Here is a 25053-nt window from a genome sequence, read left to right as displayed (position 1 = left end):
ACTTCCCTCCAGCCTCCTCTTTATTCCTCTCCATCTCCGACTTACTCACTCCTCTCGGGCGGCCTATTTCCACTTCTGTTCCTTCGAAACCTCTTCTGGGGTCTCTCTGTTAAGTTCAAACTCAACACGATATTGTCCTTTTGGTAACAAGATTAGACTGAGAAATAGTAGAGAGTAGTCGGGGGTCTTTTAGTCGCTTGTCTATGAGTGAAATCAGCTTCATGACTGGAGTGGTGTCATATTTTTTACATTGTCTTGTCATTGTACGAAGGCAGGTATGTCCAAAGTACAGCCCAGGGGGCCAAATGCAGCCTGTGGTCAATCATATTGATATTCATGTTTCAAATGAACCAAAACACATGCTTAACTCATTCACTGCCAGACGATTTGAAAAAATGTGTCCACTCCAGTGCCAGGGTTTTTGTCATTGTCACCCGAATTTTAGGACCCACAGATTATTGAGTTTTAGGACAACATAAACATTCAATACAGTTTAAGAAACCTTAGACTCTTTTCTTTCAACAGAAAAAAATAGTTAATTCCTAATATGGTTCTGAAGTTATCTGAGCTTGAAATGGGGGCAGTTGTACAAAAGGCAAATGCTGCCCCTTGTTGAAGGGGAAAAAACATTGCCAGAGGTCTGACCGGCGCTTTATCCCCCCCCCCACCCGTACCCACTCAAGAAAAACCAAGACCTGAACAAATTCGCTCCACGTCACACTTTACAATTCTCGAATAAATTGGAGAATGGCAGCAAATGAGTTAAGATAGCTTAAATTAAAATAAAAAAGCAAATGTGAATCAGAATGGATGGCTGAAATTTCTTCAAATTAATTGCTGTCGTATGTAAAGAACGTCCACCAAGGTTGTCTCCCCCCTACATTTTTACCAAACCAAATCTGACCCCCTTTGCAAAAACTTAACTCATTCACTGCCAGATGTGCAAAAATGTGTCCATTCCAGTGCCAGGGTTTTTGTCATTATCACTCGAATTCCAGGACCCACAGAATATTGATTTTTAGGACTACATAAACATTCAGTGCAGTGTAAGACACTTTAGACTCTCTTCTTTCATCAGAAAATAATAATAAATTAATTCCCAAGTTAAATGAGTCTGGAGTTATATGAGCATGAAAGGAGGGCGGCTTTCCAAAATACAATGCAATACATACATGCCTGTCACCCTTGGCTAATAGCTGCCCTTATAAATGATTATAATTCCCATATAAAAGTTGTAGTACGCTATACAAAAACATTAACACCAGCAACCCAGAAAGTTTATTGCACATGCGCAAATGAAAATTTTACCTTGGCATATGAACAATTTTTCGGGATACACACGGAGCTGCCACAATTAGTGATGTGTCGTTCGCGAACTAGCCCGTTCTCCTAAAAGAAAATGGCTGCCGGCTTGTTTTGGTCCTCTATTCCCCGCCCCAATCGTCGATTAAAGCCAGGTGATTGGTCAAGAACACGGCAGTGTGGGGGAGTTTACAGACAGAGAGAGAGTGAAGCCATTCTCGAAAATAAGAAAATGGCTGCCGACATTTTTTGTCGTCTATTCCCCGCACCGCGTCTTCGGTTAAAGCCACGTGATTGGTCAAGAACGCAGCAGTCAGGGGAGATGGTTTCAACATTAAATAGACAGGCAGACGACAGAGAGAGTGTGACACAATGCATAGAAAACAGTGAAATTTGGACTTGTTTCAACTTTGATAGTTCAAAAGTGTAGACTGCAAGGTTAAAATTCCCATCAATCAGGCTCCACAAATAACCCGCACAAGCCATCTGTACACTTGATGCAAAAAGCTATCAACCCAGCTAAACAGAACACAATTGATGAGACAATAGTAGCGAAAGGCGGCAGCATTGTCATTGGCTACCAGCAATTGCGAAAAGAGAGGAGTGGATTTGAGCCAAAATGGTCTTTGAAAGATCGGTTGACTATTTTTTTTTTTTTCGTGTAAAGGTTATAGAACCCCGTACATTATTTGAAATGATAAAAAAACAAGGAAAACGTATACCGGTAAGTCGACACGTATGTACATACCTATTGGCTTACATTGCGCTTTAACAACAGCTGAAGCTGGAACAAAGCGCTAACACGGTAAAAAAAAGGGAAATGCTGCCCCCTTGTGGAAGGGTAAACATTGCCAGAAGTATGGCCAGTGCTTTATCAACACCCAAGCAAGAAAAAGCAAAACCCGAACTCTACGTCATATTTTCCTCACGAGTCACCCAGCGTCTCATCTGTCGCCCTTTAGATGCAGAGCGTCATGTACGAACTCATGTCGGAGCTCAACGACCGCAGTGAGGACCTGGAGCGGCAGATGTTATCCCTGGAGCAACGAGTGGAGCAGCTCACGGCCGGTTTCAACGCCCTACCGGCGCACCTCTCGGCCACCCTCGGCGCCCAGCACGCCGCCCTGGTGCACCTCCTCCGGGAAAGAGACTCCAGGGATGGAAGGGAAGCGGGATCAGGCACAGTGGTGCCGGTCTCCCCCGCCATTTCCATGCCAGCGACGGCCATGCCAGTATCGACGCAGACTGTTTCTGCGCCTGCCACCGCGCCGGCCCCTTCGGTGGCCCCTTTGCCCGATCCAGTGGGGAGCTCGGATCCCAGCCCGAACGGCAACGCCTCCACCTGCTGAGACAGCCCAGAAGAGGACAAACGCAGGGAAGAGCCCCCCCGATCACCTAGAATGGGCGCGCTGACAAATGAGCCTCTCTAATTGATGAAGATGGGACAACGGGGAGAAGTCGTGGAAGCGGGAGGGAGCGCCGGTGTGAGCGATGACACTTTTAGGGAGGTAGCGGTCCCTTTTTTTAGAGCGAAGGTGGGGTGGGGGGAGAAATTTAGTAAGAATGGAGACTGGAAACAGTGCGTGGGGGGCAGAGGAAGGACGTCAAGAAGGTGAGAAATGGCGCTAGGAAGAATAGAAATGGGATTGGGAGGAGGAGAAATCACCAGGACTAATTATGCGAACTCTCAATGAAAAAAAAAGAAGAAAAAAGAAAAAGCCTTTATCTCTCTCACTTTTTATCTCTTTCCCTCTCTCTTACTCTCTCTCTCTGTCTCAAGACTCTGTCGCTCCCTCTCTCTCTTGCCCTCTCCTTCTCTTTTTGTCTCTCTCTCTCTCTCTTTTCTTTCTCTCTCTTTCTCGCTCCATCTTTCTCCTTTTCTGTCTCTTTCTTTCTCTGTCCCTCAACACTGTCTCTCTCTCTCTCTCTTTCGCTCTTTCTCTTATTCTCTGTATTTATTTCTCGCTCTTTCTCTCTTTCTGTGTCTCAACACTGTCGCTCTTTCTCTCCCTCTTGTCCTCCCCCTCTCTCATTATTTCTTCTCTCTCTTTCTCGCTCTCTCTCTTTTTCTCTCTCGATTGCTTTCTCTCTTATTCTCTCTCTCTCTCTGTCTTTCTCTCGCCCTCTCTCTATTTCTTTCTCTCTCTTGTTCTCTTTCTGTCTCACCCTCTCTCTCTCTCTCTCTCTCTCTCTCTCTCTCTCTGTCTCTACTCTATCGCCCTCTCTTTCTCTATCTCTCTCGCTTTTTTCTTTCTTTCTTTCTTTCTTTCTTTCTTCCTTCCTACCCTCTCACCCTCTCCCTTTGTTTCTCTCTCTCGCCCTCTCTCTCTTTCTGTCTCCGTCTACTCTATCGCCCTCTCTTTCTCTCTATTACTCTCTCTCTCTCTTCCTTTTCTTTCTCTCTCTCTCTTTCTCTTTATTTCTCTCGCTCTCCCTACCCTCTCACGCTTTCCCTTAGTTTCTCTCCCTCTGCCTGTCTCTCTTTCTTTTTCCTCTATCTCTCTACTCTATCGCCCTCTTCCTGTCCCCCCCTTCTCTGTCTTCCTCCCCTCATTATCCCCCTGACCCCCACCCCCTTCGCTTTCCGTGCCCTTTCATCAGGAATTAATGACCATGACTTTTTATCCTTATGATGTATTTTCTATCAGAATGCTAATTGCGTGATAACAAGCATCCCTTTAACAGAAGGTTAGATCAATACGAATGGGATTTATTTAAAAAAATAAATAAACGAAATAAAACAGTGGCATGCGCTGCACACAAACACACATTGCACACTCACACAGACACACATACACTTTCACAAAGCCCTTGAGATAACACTCGAGCCTCTACTGCCAGGAGTCAAAGGGGTGTCACCGTGAAGCAAGAAAGCAATGTCAAAATTTCCATCGAGTTTGAGATTCCCAAAGCCGAATTGTGACACTCGTAATCCACCAAACGCCGCTAACTCAGCAAGGATTGCAAATGCACGGGTGTGAGGTCACATCTATGTCATGGCGCATTTCGGCCTTGATTTAAATTAAACTGTACATGTACTTTGTGCATCCAGAGATGTGATGTCACGTACTTGCCAAATACGGATGACATTGGGAGGATTTTTTTTTAATCTTCTGCACAAATGACAGCGATCATTTCATGGTTAAAAGGCTTTGTAAATACAACAAAAGTGATTTCTAAGCTTGAGGAAGAATTTGATTGAGTTCTATAAATATTTTGAGGACAGTTTAGCATCAGTTTTTTTTCCGGCTCAAGTTCCAAACTACAATGACTGCAATAAACAAAAAACGAAACCAAAGTAACACAAATTGGTGGTAAAGTATAATGAATCAATGCTGTGTTATTTATACCCAAACATTACCGGATTATCAGAGAAACTGAGATTAAAAAAATAACGCTAATCTTAAAACCAAAAGAAACGCCAACCCTCCTCTGACAGAGGTCGCCACAGAAAATGACATGATACTGTATGTATGGCACAATTTTCACACCGGATGCTCTTCCCGAGGCAACCCGACCAACTTCTCATGACTCGGGTTTGAACAAACGAAGAGAAAAGAAATGGCATATAATATAGTTAAAAGGCAATCTTACAATTTATGTGGTACATATGAGATCAGTACATTTGATCCTATTGAGACCTGCGCAAAGGCCTTCCAACCCCTGATCGGCCACAACTGGTACAAATGTGGGCTACATTATCGCCGTGGCAACGCACCAACTATGTTGTCGACTGAGGGACACCCCCCGCCCCCTCCCTGTAATGCAGCCATGTGCACCATCATATAGAAGGAAACTACTGTACTGTACTGTCATTTCACCCACCCCCTCCTCGCAGCAAAACAACTCCCTGTTCACATGAATGTATGCTTGAGCTTGCTCGGTCGCATAAAACCTCTACTTAGACCCACACACACACACATTCATACACACACACAAAATACTTCAACAACCAAAGTGCTCTCTCCTAAATGCACTCCAATAAAAATGCAGGGAAAGGTTCTGTCACCGGGGGAGGGGGGGACATAACAGAGGAGGAAGCATCATGGACATGTTGATGATATATTTTTTCCAAGGGAATAACTGTGAAAATCCAGGCATGGACTTGTTCGGAGTAACGAAGAACAGTACTGGGTGGGGGTAGGGGTGGGGGGCGTCTTACATCACGCCCGCTTTAAAAACAACTGACAGACACAAATAAACCTTATAAAGGATATATGGCCATGAAGGAAATACTCTTGAAATAATGACTAAATAACTCGTAAAGAGAGAGCGAGAGTGACAGAGAGATGAAGGTTGACAGGAGGACTGCAACAAAGGAAGAAAAAAAATGTTTTTGAAGGCCTACTCGTGGAATTGCAGGACAATGCGGAAGGAAAAGTGTCTGAGAGTGACACGCTGTGGCCAGAATACTGACTTACGTAGGTTCTGAATATAATTGTATAGTATGCTGTTAATTCCTGGACTAGCTTTGTATCGCTTTGTGTTTTTTCTACCATTCAGATTCAAACTGGGTTCTAGCTGATATCTTTTATGATTATGGTATTCTTCTCGTTCGTCATAACAACTCTATCTACTGTATATTAATAATGCGTTGAAGGAATGTCTAAGTTTGAAATTATTTTCTAATTTTATTTTATCAGAGAGCATCAATAAAGTATATATCTATAACATGACAAACCAACTGTTTTCAGTGTGTTCGTATTTACGTATCGCCTACTCTTCAATCAACCAATTTCCCGCGATCGAACTGTTACCGCACGCATTTCCTCACGCATGCCAGGAGTAACAGCCATAACAGCCCCTGAGATGAACAAAACAGAAAAATAAAAAAGTAAGCAAGAGTTTTATGTGTTTGTGAAAAGGAAAATCACTGTCGACCTTCACCGAGACTTGACCAGGTTGCATTTTTGCAGCGTGACAACAATCGTAGCTCACACGTATCTACTTAACTCATTCCCTGCCAGACGATGTGCAAAGATGTGTCCACTTCAGTGCCGGGGTTTTTGTTATTGACTTGAATTTCAGGACCCACAGAATATTGAGTTTTGACACTACATATAAATATTCAATCGAGCATTAGAAACCTTACACGATCTTCTTTCATCAGAAAAAAAAGAGTTAATCCCCAAGTTATATGGGTCTGGAGTTATGTGATCTAGAAATGGGGGTGGTTGTATAAAATACAATACAATACATCCATCCATCCATTTTCCGTACCGCTTATTCCTCATTCGGGTCGCGGGGGGTGCTGGAGCCTATCCCAGATGTCTTCGGGCACAAGGCAGGGGACACCCTGAACTGGTTGCCAGCCAATCGCAGGGCACACAAAGACATACAACAGTCACTCTCACAGTCACACCTAGGGACAATTTGGAGTGTTCAATCAGCTTGCCATGCATGTTTTTGGAATGCGGGAGGAAACACGGGCCAGAGGAGAACATGCAAGCTCCACACAGGGAGGCCGGACCGGGACGCGAACCACCAACCTCTGCACTGTGAAGCCGGTGTGCTCAACACTCGACTACCGGGCCGCCCCTCCAATACAATACAATACACTATTATTATTATTATATGTAGTATATTATTTAGGTTTTGTTTTTTTACTTACAGATGGCGCTGTGAGAATGGCTGCCTTTGCAGCAGTGCCTGTATTTTGTTTTTCGACTTCTTTCTTTCCTCTTCCTTTCATAACCTTGCTGCTGTGGAATGTAATATGGGTCTGGAGGTATCTGAGCTTGAAATGAAGGCAGCTGTACAAAATACAATACAATACATACATATTGGCTTCTATAGCGCTTTAACAACAGCTGAAGTTGTGACAGCACGCTAACATGGACAAAAGGAAAATGCAAAGGTTTGACCAGCGCTTTATCGGCACCCTGCAAGAAAAAACAAAACCGGAACAAATTCGGGAATGGCAGCGAATGAGTTAAAATGGTGCTCCGGATTCCCATTATTTGCAAGTACAATCAATGAATTGTATATAAAACAAATAATATTTGTTAATGTTTTTCCGTGTCTCGTCGCAAGCTGGAAATGCAGACCCCTAATAACATCCTATTTATTTTACTTTGCTTCAATTTAGTTTTAAAGGACAGGAAGTCTTGTTTTTGAGTTGGTGACGAGTCCGTATGTGACTTCACTGAAGGAACGCCCCTGACTGAAAAAAGGGCACATTGTAGCAGTCCTTCCATCACGTCAATGCTTGTTTGGTCTGAAAACCTCGTGTTGCACCAGAAAGAGCCAGAAGAGGGCGTCCAAGCTCCATGTAAGGAATTTATCAGCCTGTGGAAACGGGCTGATTAATTCCTCACAGGAGCTCGGTGGCCATTTTCTGCCTCGTTTTGGGTGAGACATTTCCCCCCAATGTTGCCTCAAAATGTCACGGAATAAATTCTTTAATCGATTGCAAACACGTATGCTTTCCTCTTCAGAACTATTTGAATCCTATTCATAACTGGATGTGTAACAAGAAAGCATATTCTCCGAATCTGAAGCCATTGTTTTGATTCTTCAGCAAATCAAGACGTCTTGGCGTGACGTCACGAACTGGGGACGGCACTTTCTGAAAATGCCCAATTCGCAGCTCAATTTTTTGCAGATTTTGGACACTTTAACTCATTTTTATTGGTGTTTTGCATTTGAATAAAAATATCATAGTGCGTGTTTTGGGTATTTTAGATGCTATAAAACGTTTTTCTGATGTCAGTTAGGAAACAAAAAAGTGACGTCGGTTGTCCTTTAAAACACTTTTTTGTGAAAGTCATAGGGTGCAGTTGAAACATTTAAATGTATATATATATATATATATATATATATATATATATATATATATATATATATATATATATATATATATATATATATATATATATATATATATATATATATATATAGTAAAGTCTCGTTATATCGATATTCAAGGGAGTCCGAAAAAATATCGATATATCGGGACTATCATAGATAAAGGGGAAAGGAAAGCCGTTGTCGTGGATGTAGCGGTCCCGAGTGATGGGAACATCAGAAAGAAGGAACATGAGAAAATCGAGAAATACCAAGGGCTCAGAGAGGAGCTGGAGAGAGCCTGGAAGGTAAAGGTGACAGTCGTGCCTGTGGTGGTCGGAGCACTTGGGGCAGTGACCCCCAAACTCGACGAGTGGTTGCAACAGATCCCGGGAACAACATCGGATATCTCGGTCCAGAAAAGCGCAGTGCTGGGAACAGCACGGATACTGCGCAGAACCCTCAAGCTTCCTGGCCTCTGGTAGAGGACCCGAGCTGAAATGGGGACAGACACCACCCATGGTGGGTGAGACGAGGATTTTTTTTTTTTTTTTAATATATTGGATTGGATTTGCCTTTATTAGTCTCACAGTGGAGAAATTTACATTTCACAGCAGCAAAGTGATGAAAGGAATGAAAGTAGAAAAACAAAATACATGAGCTGCTGGAAAGGCAGCCACTCTCGGGGCGCCGTCTTGAAGTCAAAAGAACAAAAAAACTAAATAACAAATAATATGACAGCATAGAGACAATATGACAAAACAAAGACACAGAGAGACATTCATTATTCAGGACTTGCTGTACCCTCTTTGTGATGACATGAAGCAGTTCTAGATGAAAGAGGAGAGGATCAAAGCGTCTTTCCACCAGTGGATCAGGGATATCATGGTGGAATGTGCACGTCGACTACAAGCTAAATGTTGAAAGCAAACACGCAGCTGTAGCATCCATTGAGGAAAAGAGATTGTCTCACATCTCCTGTTGCACATAAATCTGGTTCAATTCCAAGCCGCAACAGTTCCACATACGCATCGGCGCTCTGCGCTGACGCTCCTTATATATACAGTAAAGTCTCGTTAAATCGATATTCAAGGGAGTCCGAAAAAATATCGATATAACCGGGACTATCGCTATATCCGACCCTGTTTGCATGTAATTTTCTCCGTGCGTGCATAGAAATAGTATCGATATAACTGGGACTATCGATATATCCGATATCGATATAACGAGACTTTACTGTATATATATAAAACAAACAACAATATATATATATATATATATATATATATATATATATATATATATATATTGTTGTTTGTTTTATATATATATATATATATATATTGTTTGTTTGTTTCCCTCTAAGCCCATCGCGATCGATTAGGGACCTGTCTACACCACCAGTCAATCGCGATCGACGCATTTGCCACCCCTGGTATACAGCAGATTAATGACTGTTAGATTTAGTGTAACAAGAAAATAACAAGTGTAAATAATAAATAAATAATAAGTGTTGAAGTGGTTTTACAAACTTGACACCGCATCTACAACTTTAATTGCCATATTTTTTGTTTATTTCTCAGCATGGGAACATTCACCGTATTTTCCGGTATATAAGGTACAAATCTTTGATTTTCCTGAAAAGTTGATGCTGGTGCGCCTTATATGTGAAGTCATATTGAGCCATAAGAGGTCTTGCAACTACTGTCAGCAGCCACCTACTCCATTTCCCCCCAGTAGAAGTAGTGCGTAACCTCGGCCTCTAATGTAGCGCCTTATAATGTGGTGTGGCTTATATTTGGAAAACATTTATATATTTATATAATATATTTGGAAAACTTTTTCATTCATTGACGCTGTGCCTTATAGACCACTGCGCCTTATATGCGGAAAAAGTTTGAAAATACACCATTCCTACTTTCCATGAATACTTCCATTCCTTTCATCACTTTGCTGCTGTGAAATGTAAATTTCTCCACTGTGAGACTAATAAAGGCATATCCAATCCAATCCAATCCAATTCGTTGGGGTGTGCCTTATACTCCGGAGCGCCTTATGTACACCAGAAAATATAGCACCTCATTTTTTTGTTCCACGTCCACTAATACATCTGTCTAGGGATATATAAATAGGGCCAATACGACCAGTCAGACTTTATTCGCTGACGAAGCCTCTTGGATAGGAGGCGAAACGTCCGAAACCTTCAAAATTTATGCTGCTTTATGTTACAAAGAGGGTACAGAAAGTGCTTAAGAATGAATGTCTCTCTGTGTCTTTGTGTTGTCATGTTATTTGTTATTTAGTTTTTTTTTTTGTTCTTTTGACTTCAAGACGGCGCCGCGAGAGTGGCTGCCTTTCCAGCAGCTCCTGTGTTTTGCTTTTCTACTTTCATTTTGTTTCATAACTTTGCTGCTGTGAAATGTAAATTTCTCCACTGCGAGACTAATAAAGGCAAATCCAAATCCAAATCCAAATCCAAATTGTAAGAAACCTTCTCATCGATGGTCCACTAATACAGAAAGAAAATGGGCTGATGTTTGTTTTTTGGGGGTTGTTTGATTTTTTTGGCCCTGCAGGGCCCTCATTATTTTCACCATTCACTTGTATTCAGCAGAGGTACAAAACCTGCTTCCATTCAACGGAAACCATCAATTTTTGAGCCATTTTTATGACTTATTTTCAGACTACAGTATATCTTTTATGGCCTGACTTGTCCCTTATTCCTTCCAGCAAAAAAAAAAAATCAAGTTAACAACCTGTGGCAGTGTTGTTTTTGCAAACATTAACGAAACCTTCAAAACAAAGTCTAGAAAATGATACCATTGTGGTGAATGCCGAGTCAGCCTTTAAGAAATACTTCAACACAGCAGGTCTACAATATTTAATCACTCTCTATGCTATCCAATAGTCACTCCATTACTTGCAAAATGAGCAGCGCCGTCCACTTGCTTTTATGCTATTCTAAGCTATTCAACACCAACCCCCAAAGTTAAACTGACGTATGCATGCTCGTCATTTCATTTCTTGTTACGTATGAATTCTTTATTTTCCCTCACTTTTCTAAAGAAATTGATTTCGGTGTATTTCTCAACGTGTCATTGAAATCCGCCGTGTATCGTGCAAACAAAACAAGGTTAACAGAGGTGTGAACGCACGGCGGCGGCGCTTGACAAGCAGGCTGACGATCAACATGTTACCTGCGTTTCCCGCCGCCATGCTTCTCATTCACTCCCTTGATGATGTGTTGCATCAACACGATGCCTCTCTTGCTGTAATCTATGTACCGACTTCAAAGCTTCGAATGATTTTCGGTTGTTTTGCATGCACTAGGACACCCCATTCAATGATGATTTCTCCGGGAGGATAGAAAAAAAAGAAGCATTTGAGCTGAATTGGCAGTGGTCTATCAGTCAGGAGAAAGTGGAGTTGAGGTATAGGTAATACAGTGATACCTCAGTTTACGAACTTAATTGGTTCCCAGAAAGTGTAAGGCGAAAAGTGTCTTCCAAACATTAATTTCCTATAGGAAACCATTAAAAATGAGAATACAGTGAGACCTCAACTTACGAACTTAATTGGTTCCCAGACAGAGTGTGTGAGGCGAAAAGTGTGTATCTAAAAAAAAATTCCCATAGGAAACCATTAAAATGGGAATAATCCGTTCCCGGGTTTCCATAAAATATACTTTTCAACTAAATAAGCCTTAAAACTACACACAACATACCTTATTCTATGTATAATAAATGTGCTATTGTATTGCAATGAAAGAAATACACTGCATTGTATCATAAAGTCAGTTTATTTACATCATTGATGGCTTCATGGAATGGCGTTGGAGGTCGAAGGTCAAACGGAATTGCTGTTTGGAAAGAGAGGCACATTACATGACGACTGTAATTAAAGAAATAAACTGTGCTGTAAAATAAAGTTTTATTTACCTTTTTGATGGTCGTTGATGGCTTATGGAAGGAGAGACACCTTCCATAAGGACTGTTGATAACTTAACCTCTGGTGCTGTTCGGTCGTGTGCTTCCGCCGAAGATCACTCCGCCAGCCGTGGTGGGTGTGTATTATGAAAATAGTGCTTATTATAAGGTTTAATTTTCAGAAATTTGAAGTTTGTAAGATGAAAAGTTTGTAAGATAAAGTGTTTGTAAGTTGAGGTCTCACTGTATTCCGTTTCCAGGTGCCCATAAAACATAATTTTCTACTAAAAAAGCCTTAAAACTACACATAATATACCTTATATTATGTATAATAAACGTCCCCAGCTAGCTGCTTTTCATTAATCCAAATCAACAGAAGTTTTTCAACCCCTTCCTCGTCAATCAAACCTCTGAAGATGGAGGACACTGATTCGCAGTGGCGACCCCTTGAAGGGAAAAGTCAAAAGCAAAAGAAGAAGAAGATGAAGCAGGTGAAATTAAACACATAACACTACAGGAAATATAGCCGCATAACCTTTCACTCCCTACGAAAGGAAATATAACACATGGAGATTGAACACAATTTATGGCATGTCGATTCAGACATGCTGAGTTTTCTTCAGCTGGCATTTTTAATTCAATGTAAAATACAATTCCAGATCCTCGTCTGTAAACCCCAGCTGTCCAATATTTACCACTCAGCATGCAAATGATTCTGAAGAGTGACCAAGCACATATGGGCCCATGAGCGCTATGACTTTCTTTCCACCAACAACAAGCCGATGTTCTTCTGCCCCCGCTGTTTCCCCAGCAACGACAATGAGCTCCATTGACATGTACAGGTCTGTACCTGTGTGTGTGTGTGTGTGTGTGTGTGTGTGTGTGTGTGTGTGTGTGTGTGTGTGTGTGTGTGTGTGTGTGTGTGTGTGTGTGTGTGTGTGTGTGTGTGCGTGCGTGCGTGTGTGTGTGTGTGTGTGTGTGTGTGTGTGTGTGTGTGTGTGTGTGTGTGTGTGTGTGTGTGTGTGTGTGTGTGTGTGTGTGCGCGCGTGTGTGTGTGTGTGTGTGCGTGTGTGTGTGTGTTCATGTTAAATTTTGCAAGGAAGTGAATTTCTGCATATTTTGGGAAAAAGTGCGATGATGAAAGGAAAGTCCGTAGTCTCCGCATGCAGTGTGAATCACTGAGAGCTTTGAGCAGACAAAATCAAGATGCTCAGTAAAATCTAATGTCATGGTGACTTAGGACCAGCTGGAATAAGGAAGTCCAATCTGGCGCCCGAGTCGGCTGCCGTCAGCTAGTGCTCTCACGAGCCTTGCTTTTTTTTGTGTTGTTTTTGTCTTGATTTTGTGTTTTCTTTTTTCACTTTGAGTTGTTGTGCATCGTGTGGAAAGGATACGGATTGTTTTTCAGCATTTTTGGCCAAGGCATTCATCAAGGAGGAGACTGCTGAGCAGTTGTGACTTTTCGGCAGCACGAATATGCCAGCACTGTTTTTGGTTTGGGAGGATGCATATGTGGAAATGTTACGGCTTGGAATTGAAGCAGATTTACATGGGACAGGACATTTGAGACAGTCGCTTTTCGCCAAAGGATGCTGCGGCTTTGTGTTTGCAGAAAGTGATTGAAATTGAATAACTGTGTGACTTTCTTGTAGTGTCACATTGTTATTTAGTTTTTGTTGTTGTTTTGACTTCAAGATGGTGGCACGAGAGTGGCTGCCATTATAGCAGGTCCTGCACTTTGTTTTTCTACTTCTTCCTTTCCTTTCCTCTTACTTTCATCACTTTTCTGCTGTGAAATGTACATTTCTCCACTGCAAGACTAATAAAGGCCAAACCAATCCAATAGCTTTTATCATTTCAATAGACAAGGAAACTTGTTCTTTAGTATTTGAAGAAGCCTTGACTAACAGCAGTTCTCTTTTATTGTAAACATAATTAGCCCAGTTTCTTTTTATGGTGTAGTTGAATGAAAAGGTTGGTTCATGCAGGAATTGATTTTTTTAGGCTGCAAGAGTATGTGCTCGTGTATATGTTGTCCAGTGTCTAGGTGGTGCTGCAATGCAACTCTGCCACCTTTGTTCACGTTAAAAATTTCTTCAACTCTGATTTACATCAATAATGTGTGCGACAGAAACCGAACTGATGCATAAACGTCAGAGTTTTCCGCTTAAAGCGTCCTCGCAGAAACGATCCCTTAAATAGTGTCACAGCAACTTCATTAAACAGTCGTGCTTCATATCATCAGCGTAGCCCTTATGGCCAACATTGCCTTTATGAAGGATGGAATATACAGGGATCCAAAACGGACCCTTGTGGGACACCATGAGTCATTACCATTTGATAAGAATAAAAAAAGTCCGAAAGTTACAAGTGATTTAAAGAAATTTGTTATTTTACATGTACAAGTGCAAGGTCAAACGTGTGGTATCCCTTGGCATTAATCAGCAAAAGAAGTATCTCTCATTTGCATTGATGCCCGCTGAGTCAGCACATTTGCTCGATATCAACCACCTAATTTCAAAATTCAATTCCACGATATAAGTGCAAATGTTTGTCCTTCTGTGACCTTATGTCAAGTCAGCCATTATAGTACAGAAAATGAATTAATGGACAACTATAGCGGCAGTTTTTTAGTGTGCCTTTATTTCACGAGCAAAGTACACTTGAGGCTTTCCTCAATGGAAAGGATGTGTTTTGCATCGAAAACCCTCCCCTGGTCCCTAATGTATTTGACTGTCCAGTTGCTACGTAAGTGACTAATGAGGTGAGATCTTTTATGGCGCATACCATCTGTTTGTGTTTACAAGTATTGCGCACAGTTCTGGAGTGAAGGCACTTTGCTCGCCGTAGCGGGATGTAATTTGGTTACCATCAGTGCAGACCATTACAATATCATCACCCTGACAACGGCAACTTCCCACACTGACCCCCCAAACCCCTCAAGTATCCCTTTGGCTTCACGCAGCGGGGACGTACCATTACTTACGTTAGTGTGAGCAGAGGTTTTTAACTGACCTATTTTTTTCAGACAGTTGAATCATAATGAAGGTAGAAAAAGCTTTTTTTAATGATCTCACAGGGGAGTTGTGCGTCGCTACCTCTTCTGACAGAACTCCTACTGCTGCCACTTCCATGATGCTACCTGGGAGTCCTCAGCAAACCACACACACTCACTGCTAAGCACCACTGTGCTTCTTTTCCTTCGTACTATTATGTATGAGATAAGGTGTGGGTAGACACCTGGCAGCATTTCCACTTGTTGGGATTTTCCACTTGAAGGCTTTCCAGATGCAAATATTTTTACACCACAACCATTCAAGAGTTCTTAACAATTCTCCTACTGGTTCGTTTTTCGTTTCATATCTCTAGCAAAGCAAAGGCCTCCTTTTTATTCTCCGTTTAGGCTTTCCCCGTCAGGGGTCGCCACATCGAATCACTGTCCTCCATCGAACCCGGTTTTGTGCATCCTCTTCTCTCACACCAGCTACCTTCATGTCCTCTGTGACAACATCCATAAACCTCCTCTTTGGTCTTCCTCTTGGCAGATCAAGGCTCAGCATCCTTCTCCCGATATAGTCGCTTTCTCTCTGGACATCTCAGTCAGGCCTTATTTTTATGCTCTGTTTACCAAGATACGAATATGTAACGTGTCAAACAGATTTACAGTACTTCCATCAGTTTCCATTTACTGCAGAACTCCAATAAATCCTCAGATTATTTTTTACCATCTGCATCTAATAGTTCAACTACAGCTTTCTCAGTTGATCATGTACTGTAGTGGATTGCGGCTATTTCGGGGAGGATAGGGAGCGGGCCGTGGCGCAAATCATGCCTATAATAATACATTGGAGAGTTAGCATAATAAATTATTATATATTTTTTTACACCACGAAAATGTGGGTGAGCTAGCAAAAGAAAAAAAAAACATCAAAGTTGCTCTCGTGAATGATCCAGTTTCAGACTACCATAATTATGGTACATATAATGATGTACATATAATAACGTTTAAACGTTGTTCCCAGTCACTCATACATAAAACGAAGAAATCAAACTACATGTAAGTAAAATGACATTTTTTTATAAGCTAGTTGCCACACAGGTTCAAGAGTGGGAACAACAAAGTGCATGCTTAGCGATACCGCCACCTAGTGGTGCTTTTTAGTTACTGATGGAACTTGAACGTGTTGAAACATTCGAGTTTCGTGTTAACGTGTTTTTTTATTGCATAGTTGGTCATTGAACTCGAGTTTTGGTTAACTTTTGAAGAGTTTCTGTTCAAATTGTCCAACTTTTGGGGTGTGGTATCGTATTTGTTATTGATGGAGAAAAATGTAAAAAAAAATGCAAGTTACAATTAATTTGAGATTCAGTGTTTGTAAATATGATGAAACAGTTGTTTCTGATACTTCATCCACCTTCGTATTTTTATACGGAGGTTATAATGGTGAGGTCAATGACGCGTTCTACTTTCTGACGATTTGCTTCATTTTACGAATATCAGGATGCTTGTGACGCCATGTGCTGTGTGTCACTCACAAAACAGAAAAATATGCAGTTTCTATGGTCACTGACTATGTGTTGTTGACAACACGAGCCGGTTCTCAAAGGAGAATGGATCTCGGGTCAGCCTTGGATTTAAAATTACCGTGAATGTGTGCACCGGAATGTTTATACCTCGAGATGACTGAATAAAATAAATGTTGCCAAAAGCCCTCGACACAAGTGCCACTTAAAGGACATATCGACCAATCGTTCTCAAACTTCGAAGCACCACATAAAAAAAATACTTTGCTCTCCAATACTCCAAACGGTGATTAAATAAACTATCTTGCAGCTACATTTGAATTTTTTTTAACCAAAATTAATGTTTATATGTGTGTGATCACGCCAGTCCTTGGAACATGATTCATATTTTGGGAGTTTCTACTGCGGCTGCCAAGGCAGTTTGATCGATCTATCTCCTCCCTGCAGCTCGATTTTCCTCTGGCCCAACACCAGTCGACAGATGATGAATGACTGTTTTACCTTCATCCTTTATGCCCTCGTAAAGTCCACACCGACTCGTTGTCCGACACTAAGTGCATGCACGATACTGCCTGACACGCAAAGCTTGAAGATAAGTGAAGCTGTTACGCCTGGAAGGGAGAAAGGAAGCCAATTTTAAAGGTTAGGCGAGTTTACATGATCTGTGCTGTTGTTTCCTATTTGGCTGATCGAAGGTGTGAGAAATAGTGTAAACAAATCCATCTATTCGGTTTATGAAAGAATGCCTAGCTTGGTCGCTAGCATATCACATGGCACATAAACCCAAGCAGACATTTACAGTAGACGGTGGATAGCCGGAGTGAAGATTTGTGACCCCTGAATTTTAGAATTGTGAGGCAGACACTGTTTAATATGCGACGTGGTGTAAAAAAATGTACTAAAAGTAATGAAAGAAAGTTATTTAATTTAAATACTACTCAACTCACCTCACAACGAGCACCCGGTGAAAAGACTCCCCCTCCCCAATAAAAAAACTGAGGCTTAAAGGACAACCGATGTCTCCGGACAAGTTGTGTCCATAATTTGTAAAATGGCTTCAAATGACTTCTACTGAGCGTATTTTACAAAGATTCCACCGCATATAGCTACATTTTACGTTTTAAGACTCGCACTGAATATTCAGGAAGTCTTGTTTTTGAGTTGGTGACAAGTCCGTGACGTGACGTCACTAAAGGACCGCCCCTGACCGTAAAAAGACGCATTGTAGCGGTCCTTCCATCACGTCAATGTATTTTGCTGTAGTTTGGTCTGGGGACCTCGTGTTGCACCCAAAAGCCGCCAAAAGGCCAGAAGAGGGCGTCCGAGCGCCATATAAGGAATTTATCAGCCCGTGTAAACGGAGGTGGCCACAGGATGTCGCCATTTTGTGCTTCTTTTTTTGGAAAAGGACCGCCTCCTGACCGTAAAAAAGACGTATTGTAGCGTCTTTCCATCACGTCAATCAATGTATTTTGCTGTTGTCACGGTTTGCGAGGTGGTGATGGCGGGTTCGGATCCCAAAAAGCAGGCAGGAGGGAGCAGGAGGTTGTTTGACAAATTGTATTAAAATAAAGGTCAGCAGTAACAAAATGTAAAACATCAAAATGATCTGAATGGAAAAAAATACAAAGTAGCAAAAGAAGACCAAAAGTAAAAGTCCGCCAAGGTTAAACAAACACGTACACGTGCATGCAGCAACCAAGCAGCAAACAAACAATGAACCGGCACCGGATGGTCGTGCCAGGTGTCCTTTTAAGTGTCATTGATTATAACGACCCGCACCTGCGAGGCTGCCGGCAGGGCTGACGTCGCTACCCGCTGGTCGCCAATCTGATCGGGACGACCAGCACCTGTGCAGGTGCAGGCGGGGCCGACAGCGCCCCCCGTTGGTCTCCAACCAGATCATGACAGCTGTACTGTTTTTTTGTTTTTTTTAACTGTGTGTTACATCCAGAAGCCACCAGCAGATGGAGGCCAAGCTCCATGGAACGAATGTATCAGCCTGTGGAAACGGGCTGATTCATTCCTCACGAGAGCTGGTAGCCATTTTTGGGTGTGACATTCCCCCCTGTCCGTTTGCCTCAAAATGACAGAATAAATTCTTTAATCGATTGCAAACATGTATGCTTTCCTCTTCAGAACTATTTGAATCATATTCATATCTGGATGTGTAACGAGAAAGCATATTCTCCTGAAGCCATTGTTTTGATTCACTAGCAATGCAAGACGTATTGGCGTGACGTCACGAACTGGGGGCAGGACTTTCTGAAAATGCCCAATTCGCAGCTCAATTTTTTTGTGGATTTTGGACACTTTAAGTCATTTTTATTGATGTTTTGCATTTGACTAAAAATGTCATACTGCGTGTTTTGGGTATTTTAGATGCTATAAAACGTTTTTCTGATGTCAGGTAAAAAACAAAAAAGTGACGTCGGTTGTCCTTTCAAGTTACATATTGCCCCGCATCTATCTGAAGTTTGCTGCCAGAAATAAAATGAAACAAAGAAAATTGCACGTTGTGAATTAAAACATACTATCTCCGTTTTGGCCTGTTTTTGATGTCTGCTTCCTCCAACAACTTGATTAAAATAATCAGAATTAATATTTTACCAAACGTGCAAATGGGTTACCAGTGTTTTTATTTTAATGTAATCTTTTGTCATTGATAAAAAAAGAATCACCAAACTAAATCTCAACTCTGATTGAGATGGCAAATGAATCCACAAAAAAGGGTATTTTGTGTGGGCAAATTGAATAGTCGTATAACTTAAAATGTACACAATAATAAGAAAGTCTTACATTTTGACATGACGTTTTGTAGAGCAAACCAGCCACCGCGCAAATATAATGTATATCTACATCTATAACTTGTATTTTAAATTTGATATTGTTAAATTATTACGTACAGTAAGTTTATCACCCAAATAGTGTGCAGCTATTTACAACGTCAATTTTAGAAAAAAATACTTGATTATATAAAAAAGAAAAAGTGTGATGGGTGAAGTAAAGTAAAAAAAAAAATCACATTATCCATCCATGCAGTTTCCGTACCGCTTATTCCTCATGATCCAAATACATAAATTTCAATAGAACTTTCAGTAAGATATTAAAATACTGCCTTTATTGTTGAATTAAATAGCATTATATCAGGTCCCTGGAATGAACCTGCAAAAATAATATATAAAAATATGCTCCTCAAATGACTAATTTATTCGCAAAATTGCGCCTCAGGATAAAAATTACTTATTTTTGAGCCTTACACTTGTCAATCAAAACAGCATTATTTACCAGATTTTTTTAAATACTACTCTTGGTTGGCTCTTGTGAGATTGCAATTAATTCGGAAGGTTGCGGTTTCATCGCAACAACAGACCCAATCAGTGCAACCCAGACAAGAAATTAACTGAAATGAACGAGTGTCATGGTAAATCAGCCAAGATTAAATATGGATGAGGACTATCTGAAGTGCGAGGTATGAAAATGAGTGTAATCACAATCAGATTCAGACAGATCTTTTTATTTGGCCAATGATCAAGACAAGAGAAAAAAAACAGTAACATTCAAAACCGCAGAAGCAAATAATTGAATGTTTAGCATAAGATTAATCACATTGTGAAATTGGCCAACAGTGCAGCCAGTTATTTTTTCAACACACAATGCAGGAAATTATTTTATGCAACATGATAAAAATCTTTTTACTCATATCACACTCAAAGAAGTGCCATCATAATATCTAGTAGTATATCTTAAGCAAGTCAAAATTAAAACCAAGCCATGTCATCCTTTGAATCCCCCAGAAAAAAAATGACCTGGACAATCAGACAACAGATCATAAAGCTCAACCTTTACTTTTTTTGTCAAATAATTAACTAATTGGTGCATTTATTTGGCAGATTTTAGAGGTCTTGAATGAATCATGCAAACATCTTAACAGAATTAGAAATTGCAATCTCCACATGGAGCCAAATGTGTCTATTTCTAAAAATTGCTTGGATTTGCTCAAATATTCTCCGCTCATTCTCACCTCCCCAGCCTTCCTTCATGTAACTATTTCTGCAAATTTGAACTCATCTTAGCGATGAGCCTACTTGGGTTTATTCAAGGTGATTAAGTGGTGGCTGAGGCGGTAGTGGAAAAGGCCGTGTGTCGCTATTTATCTTGAGTCGGCTGATCTTTGCCTTCGTGATTTCTCATCGACGCCATAGCAGTGGCACCTGATTTGAAACTTTTGGTCATTCTCAACTGCATCCTGATTTAAGTTAGTGTTGTTTCCTCCTGAATGAACATCCTGGGAAGACAAAGATACAGATATTTGGTTACAAAGATCATCTAGAACTGCTTCATGTCACAGAGGGTACAGAAAGTGCTTAAGAATGAACGACTCTGTCTTTGTGTTGTCATATTATTTGTTATTTAGTTTTTTGTTCTTTTGACTTCAAGACGGCGCCGTGAGAGTGGCTGCCTTTACAGCAGCTCATGTATTTTGTTTTTCTACTTTCATTCCTTTCATCACTTTGCTGCTGTGAAAAGTAAATTCCTCCACTGCGACACTAATAAAGGCAAATCCAATCCAAACAAGGTACCCGACGCAACCTCTAAGATAAATAATGGGTGGGTAGAAAAATAAATTTGACCATTTTAATGTTTTGTGTGGAGAATGAGTGTGATGCTCGATTAAAATTTCACCAAGTTTGGTGCCAACAGTCACATAGTTAATAACAGACACTAATTCCATATAACCCATCAGTGATAGCGAGACAAATCCGGTCTCTTGGGTTTGGAGAGGGCGGGGGGCTCATCTGCAAATGCAGTTCATTGCCTCGGCCATAGTTCCCATGGCAGCAAGACACAGGACAAAAGAGGCCAAGATGCTCCAGTATAAACAAGTCGGGTCTTGTTGTCATCTTGTTCCTGTGCACCCGCGTTTCTTTATGATCACCTTCAGCGTTCTGGAACCACTGCCGCCGCTCCCTTTCACCCTCAAAAATGCCATTCGTTGTTTGTGCTCGCAGTTCAATGTGTTGGAAATGCATCGGTGATGATGAATTCCTATCACAGCTGCGAGAATCAATGTCTGCCTTAGTTGACACCCGGTTCACGATGGATGCGATGAAAGGGCAACACAAAGGCAATGATTTAAAGACTTTTAAAAGTGATTCTGGATAGATGGGCTGTGTCACGCCGCCCCAAACACTTGTATTGACAGCTTTGAGGCTGGAGGGAAGATTTGATTTGAGTCTAAAACTCTTAACGGGTGACAGCGCCCCAAGCCTCAGAGGGCCAAAACATGTAAAATTATTGTGTATTATTCTAAAATACCAAAGTAGGCACAGGAAATTGATACTGTTGAAAGTCAAATATGTAGAAAAATAAATGTAGGCACCAAATTGGGACACGTTTGGTTCCATTTGCATTTGGTAAAACTGCTTCAAGCATTTGTCATTACATATTAGTGAGGAGGCCCTTTTAAAATTATTATCTAAAACTTCTCCTATAGGTCCCAAATGTAATTTCTTTTTGTGCCAGCAGCAGAGATATAGCACCGTAACAATAAGTTTGACGTTCTAAGATTACATGTCAACAAAAAGTCTAAATTGTATATCCCCCCCTCCAGATTTAGTTTTAATACTTGTATGACAGTTCAGAACGTTAACTCATTCGCTGCCATTCCCGAATTTATTCAGGAAGTAAAAATTGACATGGAGCAGCGCCATTGCTGAATCTATTTGGGTTTTGGTTTTTGTTGCTGGGGTGCCAATAAACCGCTGGTCAGACCTCTGGCAATGTTTTCCCCCCTTCTACAAGGGGGCAGCATTTGCCTTTTGACCATGTTAACGCTTTTTACAGCTTCAGCTGTTGTTAAAGCGCTATATAAATATACATTTATGTATTGCATTGTATTTTGCAGAGCCGCCCTCATTTCAAGCTCAAATATCTCCAGACCCATATAACTTAGGAATTAACATTTTTTTCTGATGAAAGAAGAGTCTTAAGGTTTCTAACGCTGTATTCAATGTTTATGTAGTCCTAAAAGTCAATATTCTGTGAGTCCTGGAATTTGAGTGAAAATGACAAAAACCCCGACACTGGAGTGGACACATTTTTGCACATCGTCTGGCAGTGAATGAGTTAAGCACTTAACCCAGGTGTGTGTATGAGCTCATTAATTTGACCCCCATTTTACCAGATGAGTGCCACAAAAATACCACCGCAACTGAGGTTTGAGTACCTTTTCACTTTTACAACTTTAAACATGTGTCATGAAAATTATATGATGGGAGTAAAGTACTCTCAATATTGTTTTGAAACTAAAAGTGCAACAATCATGAGAAGACCGTACTAATGTGGCACATACCTTCCGTAAGGCGAGCTTTTCCACCCGTGGGCTGGCAGAGGACCGTGGAGCAGCCGACACACAACACTACAGTTTGAGCGTGACTGAACACGGTCGTGATCTTGTAACACCCTGAAAATATGACAACTCATATTATGCAACGGCGTGTGTGTGAATAGTAGTGTATTGCGAAATTATTACAAATATTTTATTTTGGTTATACACACCCAAAAAAATCCACTTAAGCATTAGCCAACTAGTTTTCATTCTTAGATAAATATTTATACTTTAATTCAAATTGCGCTTAACAGCACACTATTTCATTTCGAGAAAGATTTGTGAGATTTTAAACAATTCTCTTCCCAAATATTTATGTCTTTGGGACTAAACAATGTCAGAAGCACAGGAGTGATTTATTCACCTAAAATAAATGATCAGAGTAAATTTGGTTTGTTCAAAGGTGTTCAGCAGGAAAGGCAACTCTGCACATTCAAATAAACATATTACATTGAATTGCTGCTAACAATATGGGGCACGAAAGCTTTGGTAGCTGCTTGCAGTGGAGCTGGTGCAAAATCCTGACATGTGCATGGTGTGGTCTGGTTTATTTTGAAGTTGGACTTCTCAGTGAGTTACTAGCATGCATATAGCAACAACACGCTTATAAATGAAATGTATTATTATTATCACTGTGGTTAGCGTGGGTACACCCTCTTGACAGTGTCCATGTAAACAAACAGGTGTCCATTGTACAAAGGATAACACCAACCATTTTTAAACAGTTATCCAAATTATGTCAGAACATATTTCAACTTCACTGTGCTTGCAGCAACACTTAGAAAGGAGTCATTTTAAACTCAATTCAATAGCAGCCACAAGAGTCGGTTTATGCCTTATTTGACACCCTCATCACTACATCGACCAATGAGAGGGCAACACATCAAGGCAAATTATCGATTCAGATGATGATCAAATGTATTTTTTGCTTCATACTTGAATCGCCCTCCATTGCGGTGATTTTTTTGTAGTATGCAAAATTCCCCAATTAAGAAGCAAATGATCAAATAAATAGTAAAGTAATATAGTTCACATGTAGCCAACTTCAAAGTACAATACACATGCATTTAATATTGGAGAATGTTGTTTTTAAACATTTAATCATGGGAACTGAGCCAAAAGTCAAGCAACAATCATTTAACTGAATGACAAAACATTATACGTGGAAAATTAAAACAATCACGATAATAATAAAAAAACAACTGTTAACAAACAGACCTGGACATTTCACGTCCATAAAATACGAATTTGGGCTCTGGACGAGTCGTTTCTTCTTGTGTCTCCTCTTCTCCTCCTCAGAGGAGGGAAGCAACAGATCCTTGGCAAGCTGGAAGAAACGAGTCGAAAATAACTACATTATTGTATAACTATCATAAATAGATATGACAAGGCAACTATTTGACTGCGTTTCCGGGTAAATACCATGAATAGTGTTTTAACTCGACGAGACGCGAGTTTTGTTTTAACTGTGTTTGGTAAAAGAAACAATACGGCCAGGTTAAATAATCGTCTGTATTATAACAGATTCGCTGTGGCGACCTCTTGAAGGGAAAATCCGAAAGGAAAAGATTATTACTGAACGACACGTAGCTCACATCGCCAGTAGACAACGTGGATTGCTCTTTCGTCCACGTGTCTCGCCATATTGCGTTCTTTCTTGGTTTCTAATTTCGACATTACGCACACAACGACTCGTCATCAACGAAATTAAACCAAATCATACATTAATTATTATTTTTTTGTCGATTTATACACTTTTTGTACACTTTTAAACGACTGACAACTATTTCAGTGAACGTAACGGTACTTACGGGCATGTCTGGACTTGCTTCGAGTCTATCCGGACAAAGACGCAATGATGACGCGACGGAAGTTGATAGTGCATCACGTGACCTAAAAAACGAGGCCTGGCTTCCCTTGTTTTTACTTCCACACAATAAATAATAATAATAATAATAATAATAATAATAATAATAATAATAATAATAATAATAATAATAATAATAATAATAGATTTCATTTATAATCGCTTTTCAAAACTCTCAAAGACACTTTACACATAGCATAGCTTTTCTTTTTTTAACGGCTAATTTATCTCCACTATTGAAATATTTAATGACAGAT

The 25053-nt window shown here is 40.6% G+C and overlaps 2 protein-coding genes and 1 non-coding gene across 5 annotated transcripts in view; 1 reads left to right on the top strand and 2 right to left on the bottom strand.

Annotated features, from left to right (window-relative positions):
- Positions 1 to 3951, top strand: part of kcnn3 (potassium intermediate/small conductance calcium-activated channel, subfamily N, member 3) — a 107106-nt gene extending 103155 nt beyond the window's left edge. For all 3 annotated transcript variants that reach the window (XM_088998594.1, XM_088998596.1, XM_088998595.1), the window contains exon 10: positions 2265 to 3951. In XM_088998594.1, the coding sequence (XP_088854720.1) occupies positions 2265 to 2651 (387 nt within the window). In that variant the 3' untranslated portion in view covers positions 2652 to 3951. The remainder of the gene's footprint in view (positions 1 to 2264) is intronic.
- Positions 3952 to 20034: 16083 nt separating this feature from the next.
- rps27.2 (ribosomal protein S27, isoform 2) lies at positions 20035 to 24790 on the bottom strand. Its single transcript, XM_088998599.1, has 4 exons — positions 24741 to 24790; positions 24148 to 24256; positions 22894 to 23004; positions 20035 to 20826 (listed from the first exon to the last, which is right to left on the bottom strand). The coding sequence occupies exons 1-4, from the start codon at positions 24744 to 24746 to the stop codon at positions 20798 to 20800; spliced, it is 255 nt and encodes an 84-aa protein (XP_088854725.1). The 5' UTR covers positions 24747 to 24790; the 3' UTR covers positions 20035 to 20797.
- LOC148896739 (small nucleolar RNA SNORA13) lies at positions 23688 to 23820 on the bottom strand. Its single transcript, XR_016115453.1, has one exon. It is a non-coding gene; the product is annotated as a small nucleolar RNA SNORA13 (small nucleolar RNA).
- Positions 24791 to 25053: the final 263 nt, after the last annotated feature.

The sequence above is a fragment of the Hippocampus bargibanti genome, linkage group LG06 (assembly GCF_051943395.1).
Source record: "Hippocampus bargibanti isolate YZ-2025 linkage group LG06, ASM5194339v1, whole genome shotgun sequence".
NCBI classification, from domain to species: Eukaryota; Metazoa; Chordata; class Actinopteri; order Syngnathiformes; family Syngnathidae; genus Hippocampus; species Hippocampus bargibanti.
Note: the sequence above shows the minus strand (reverse complement) of the source record. Positions and strands in the feature narration are given on the sequence as shown.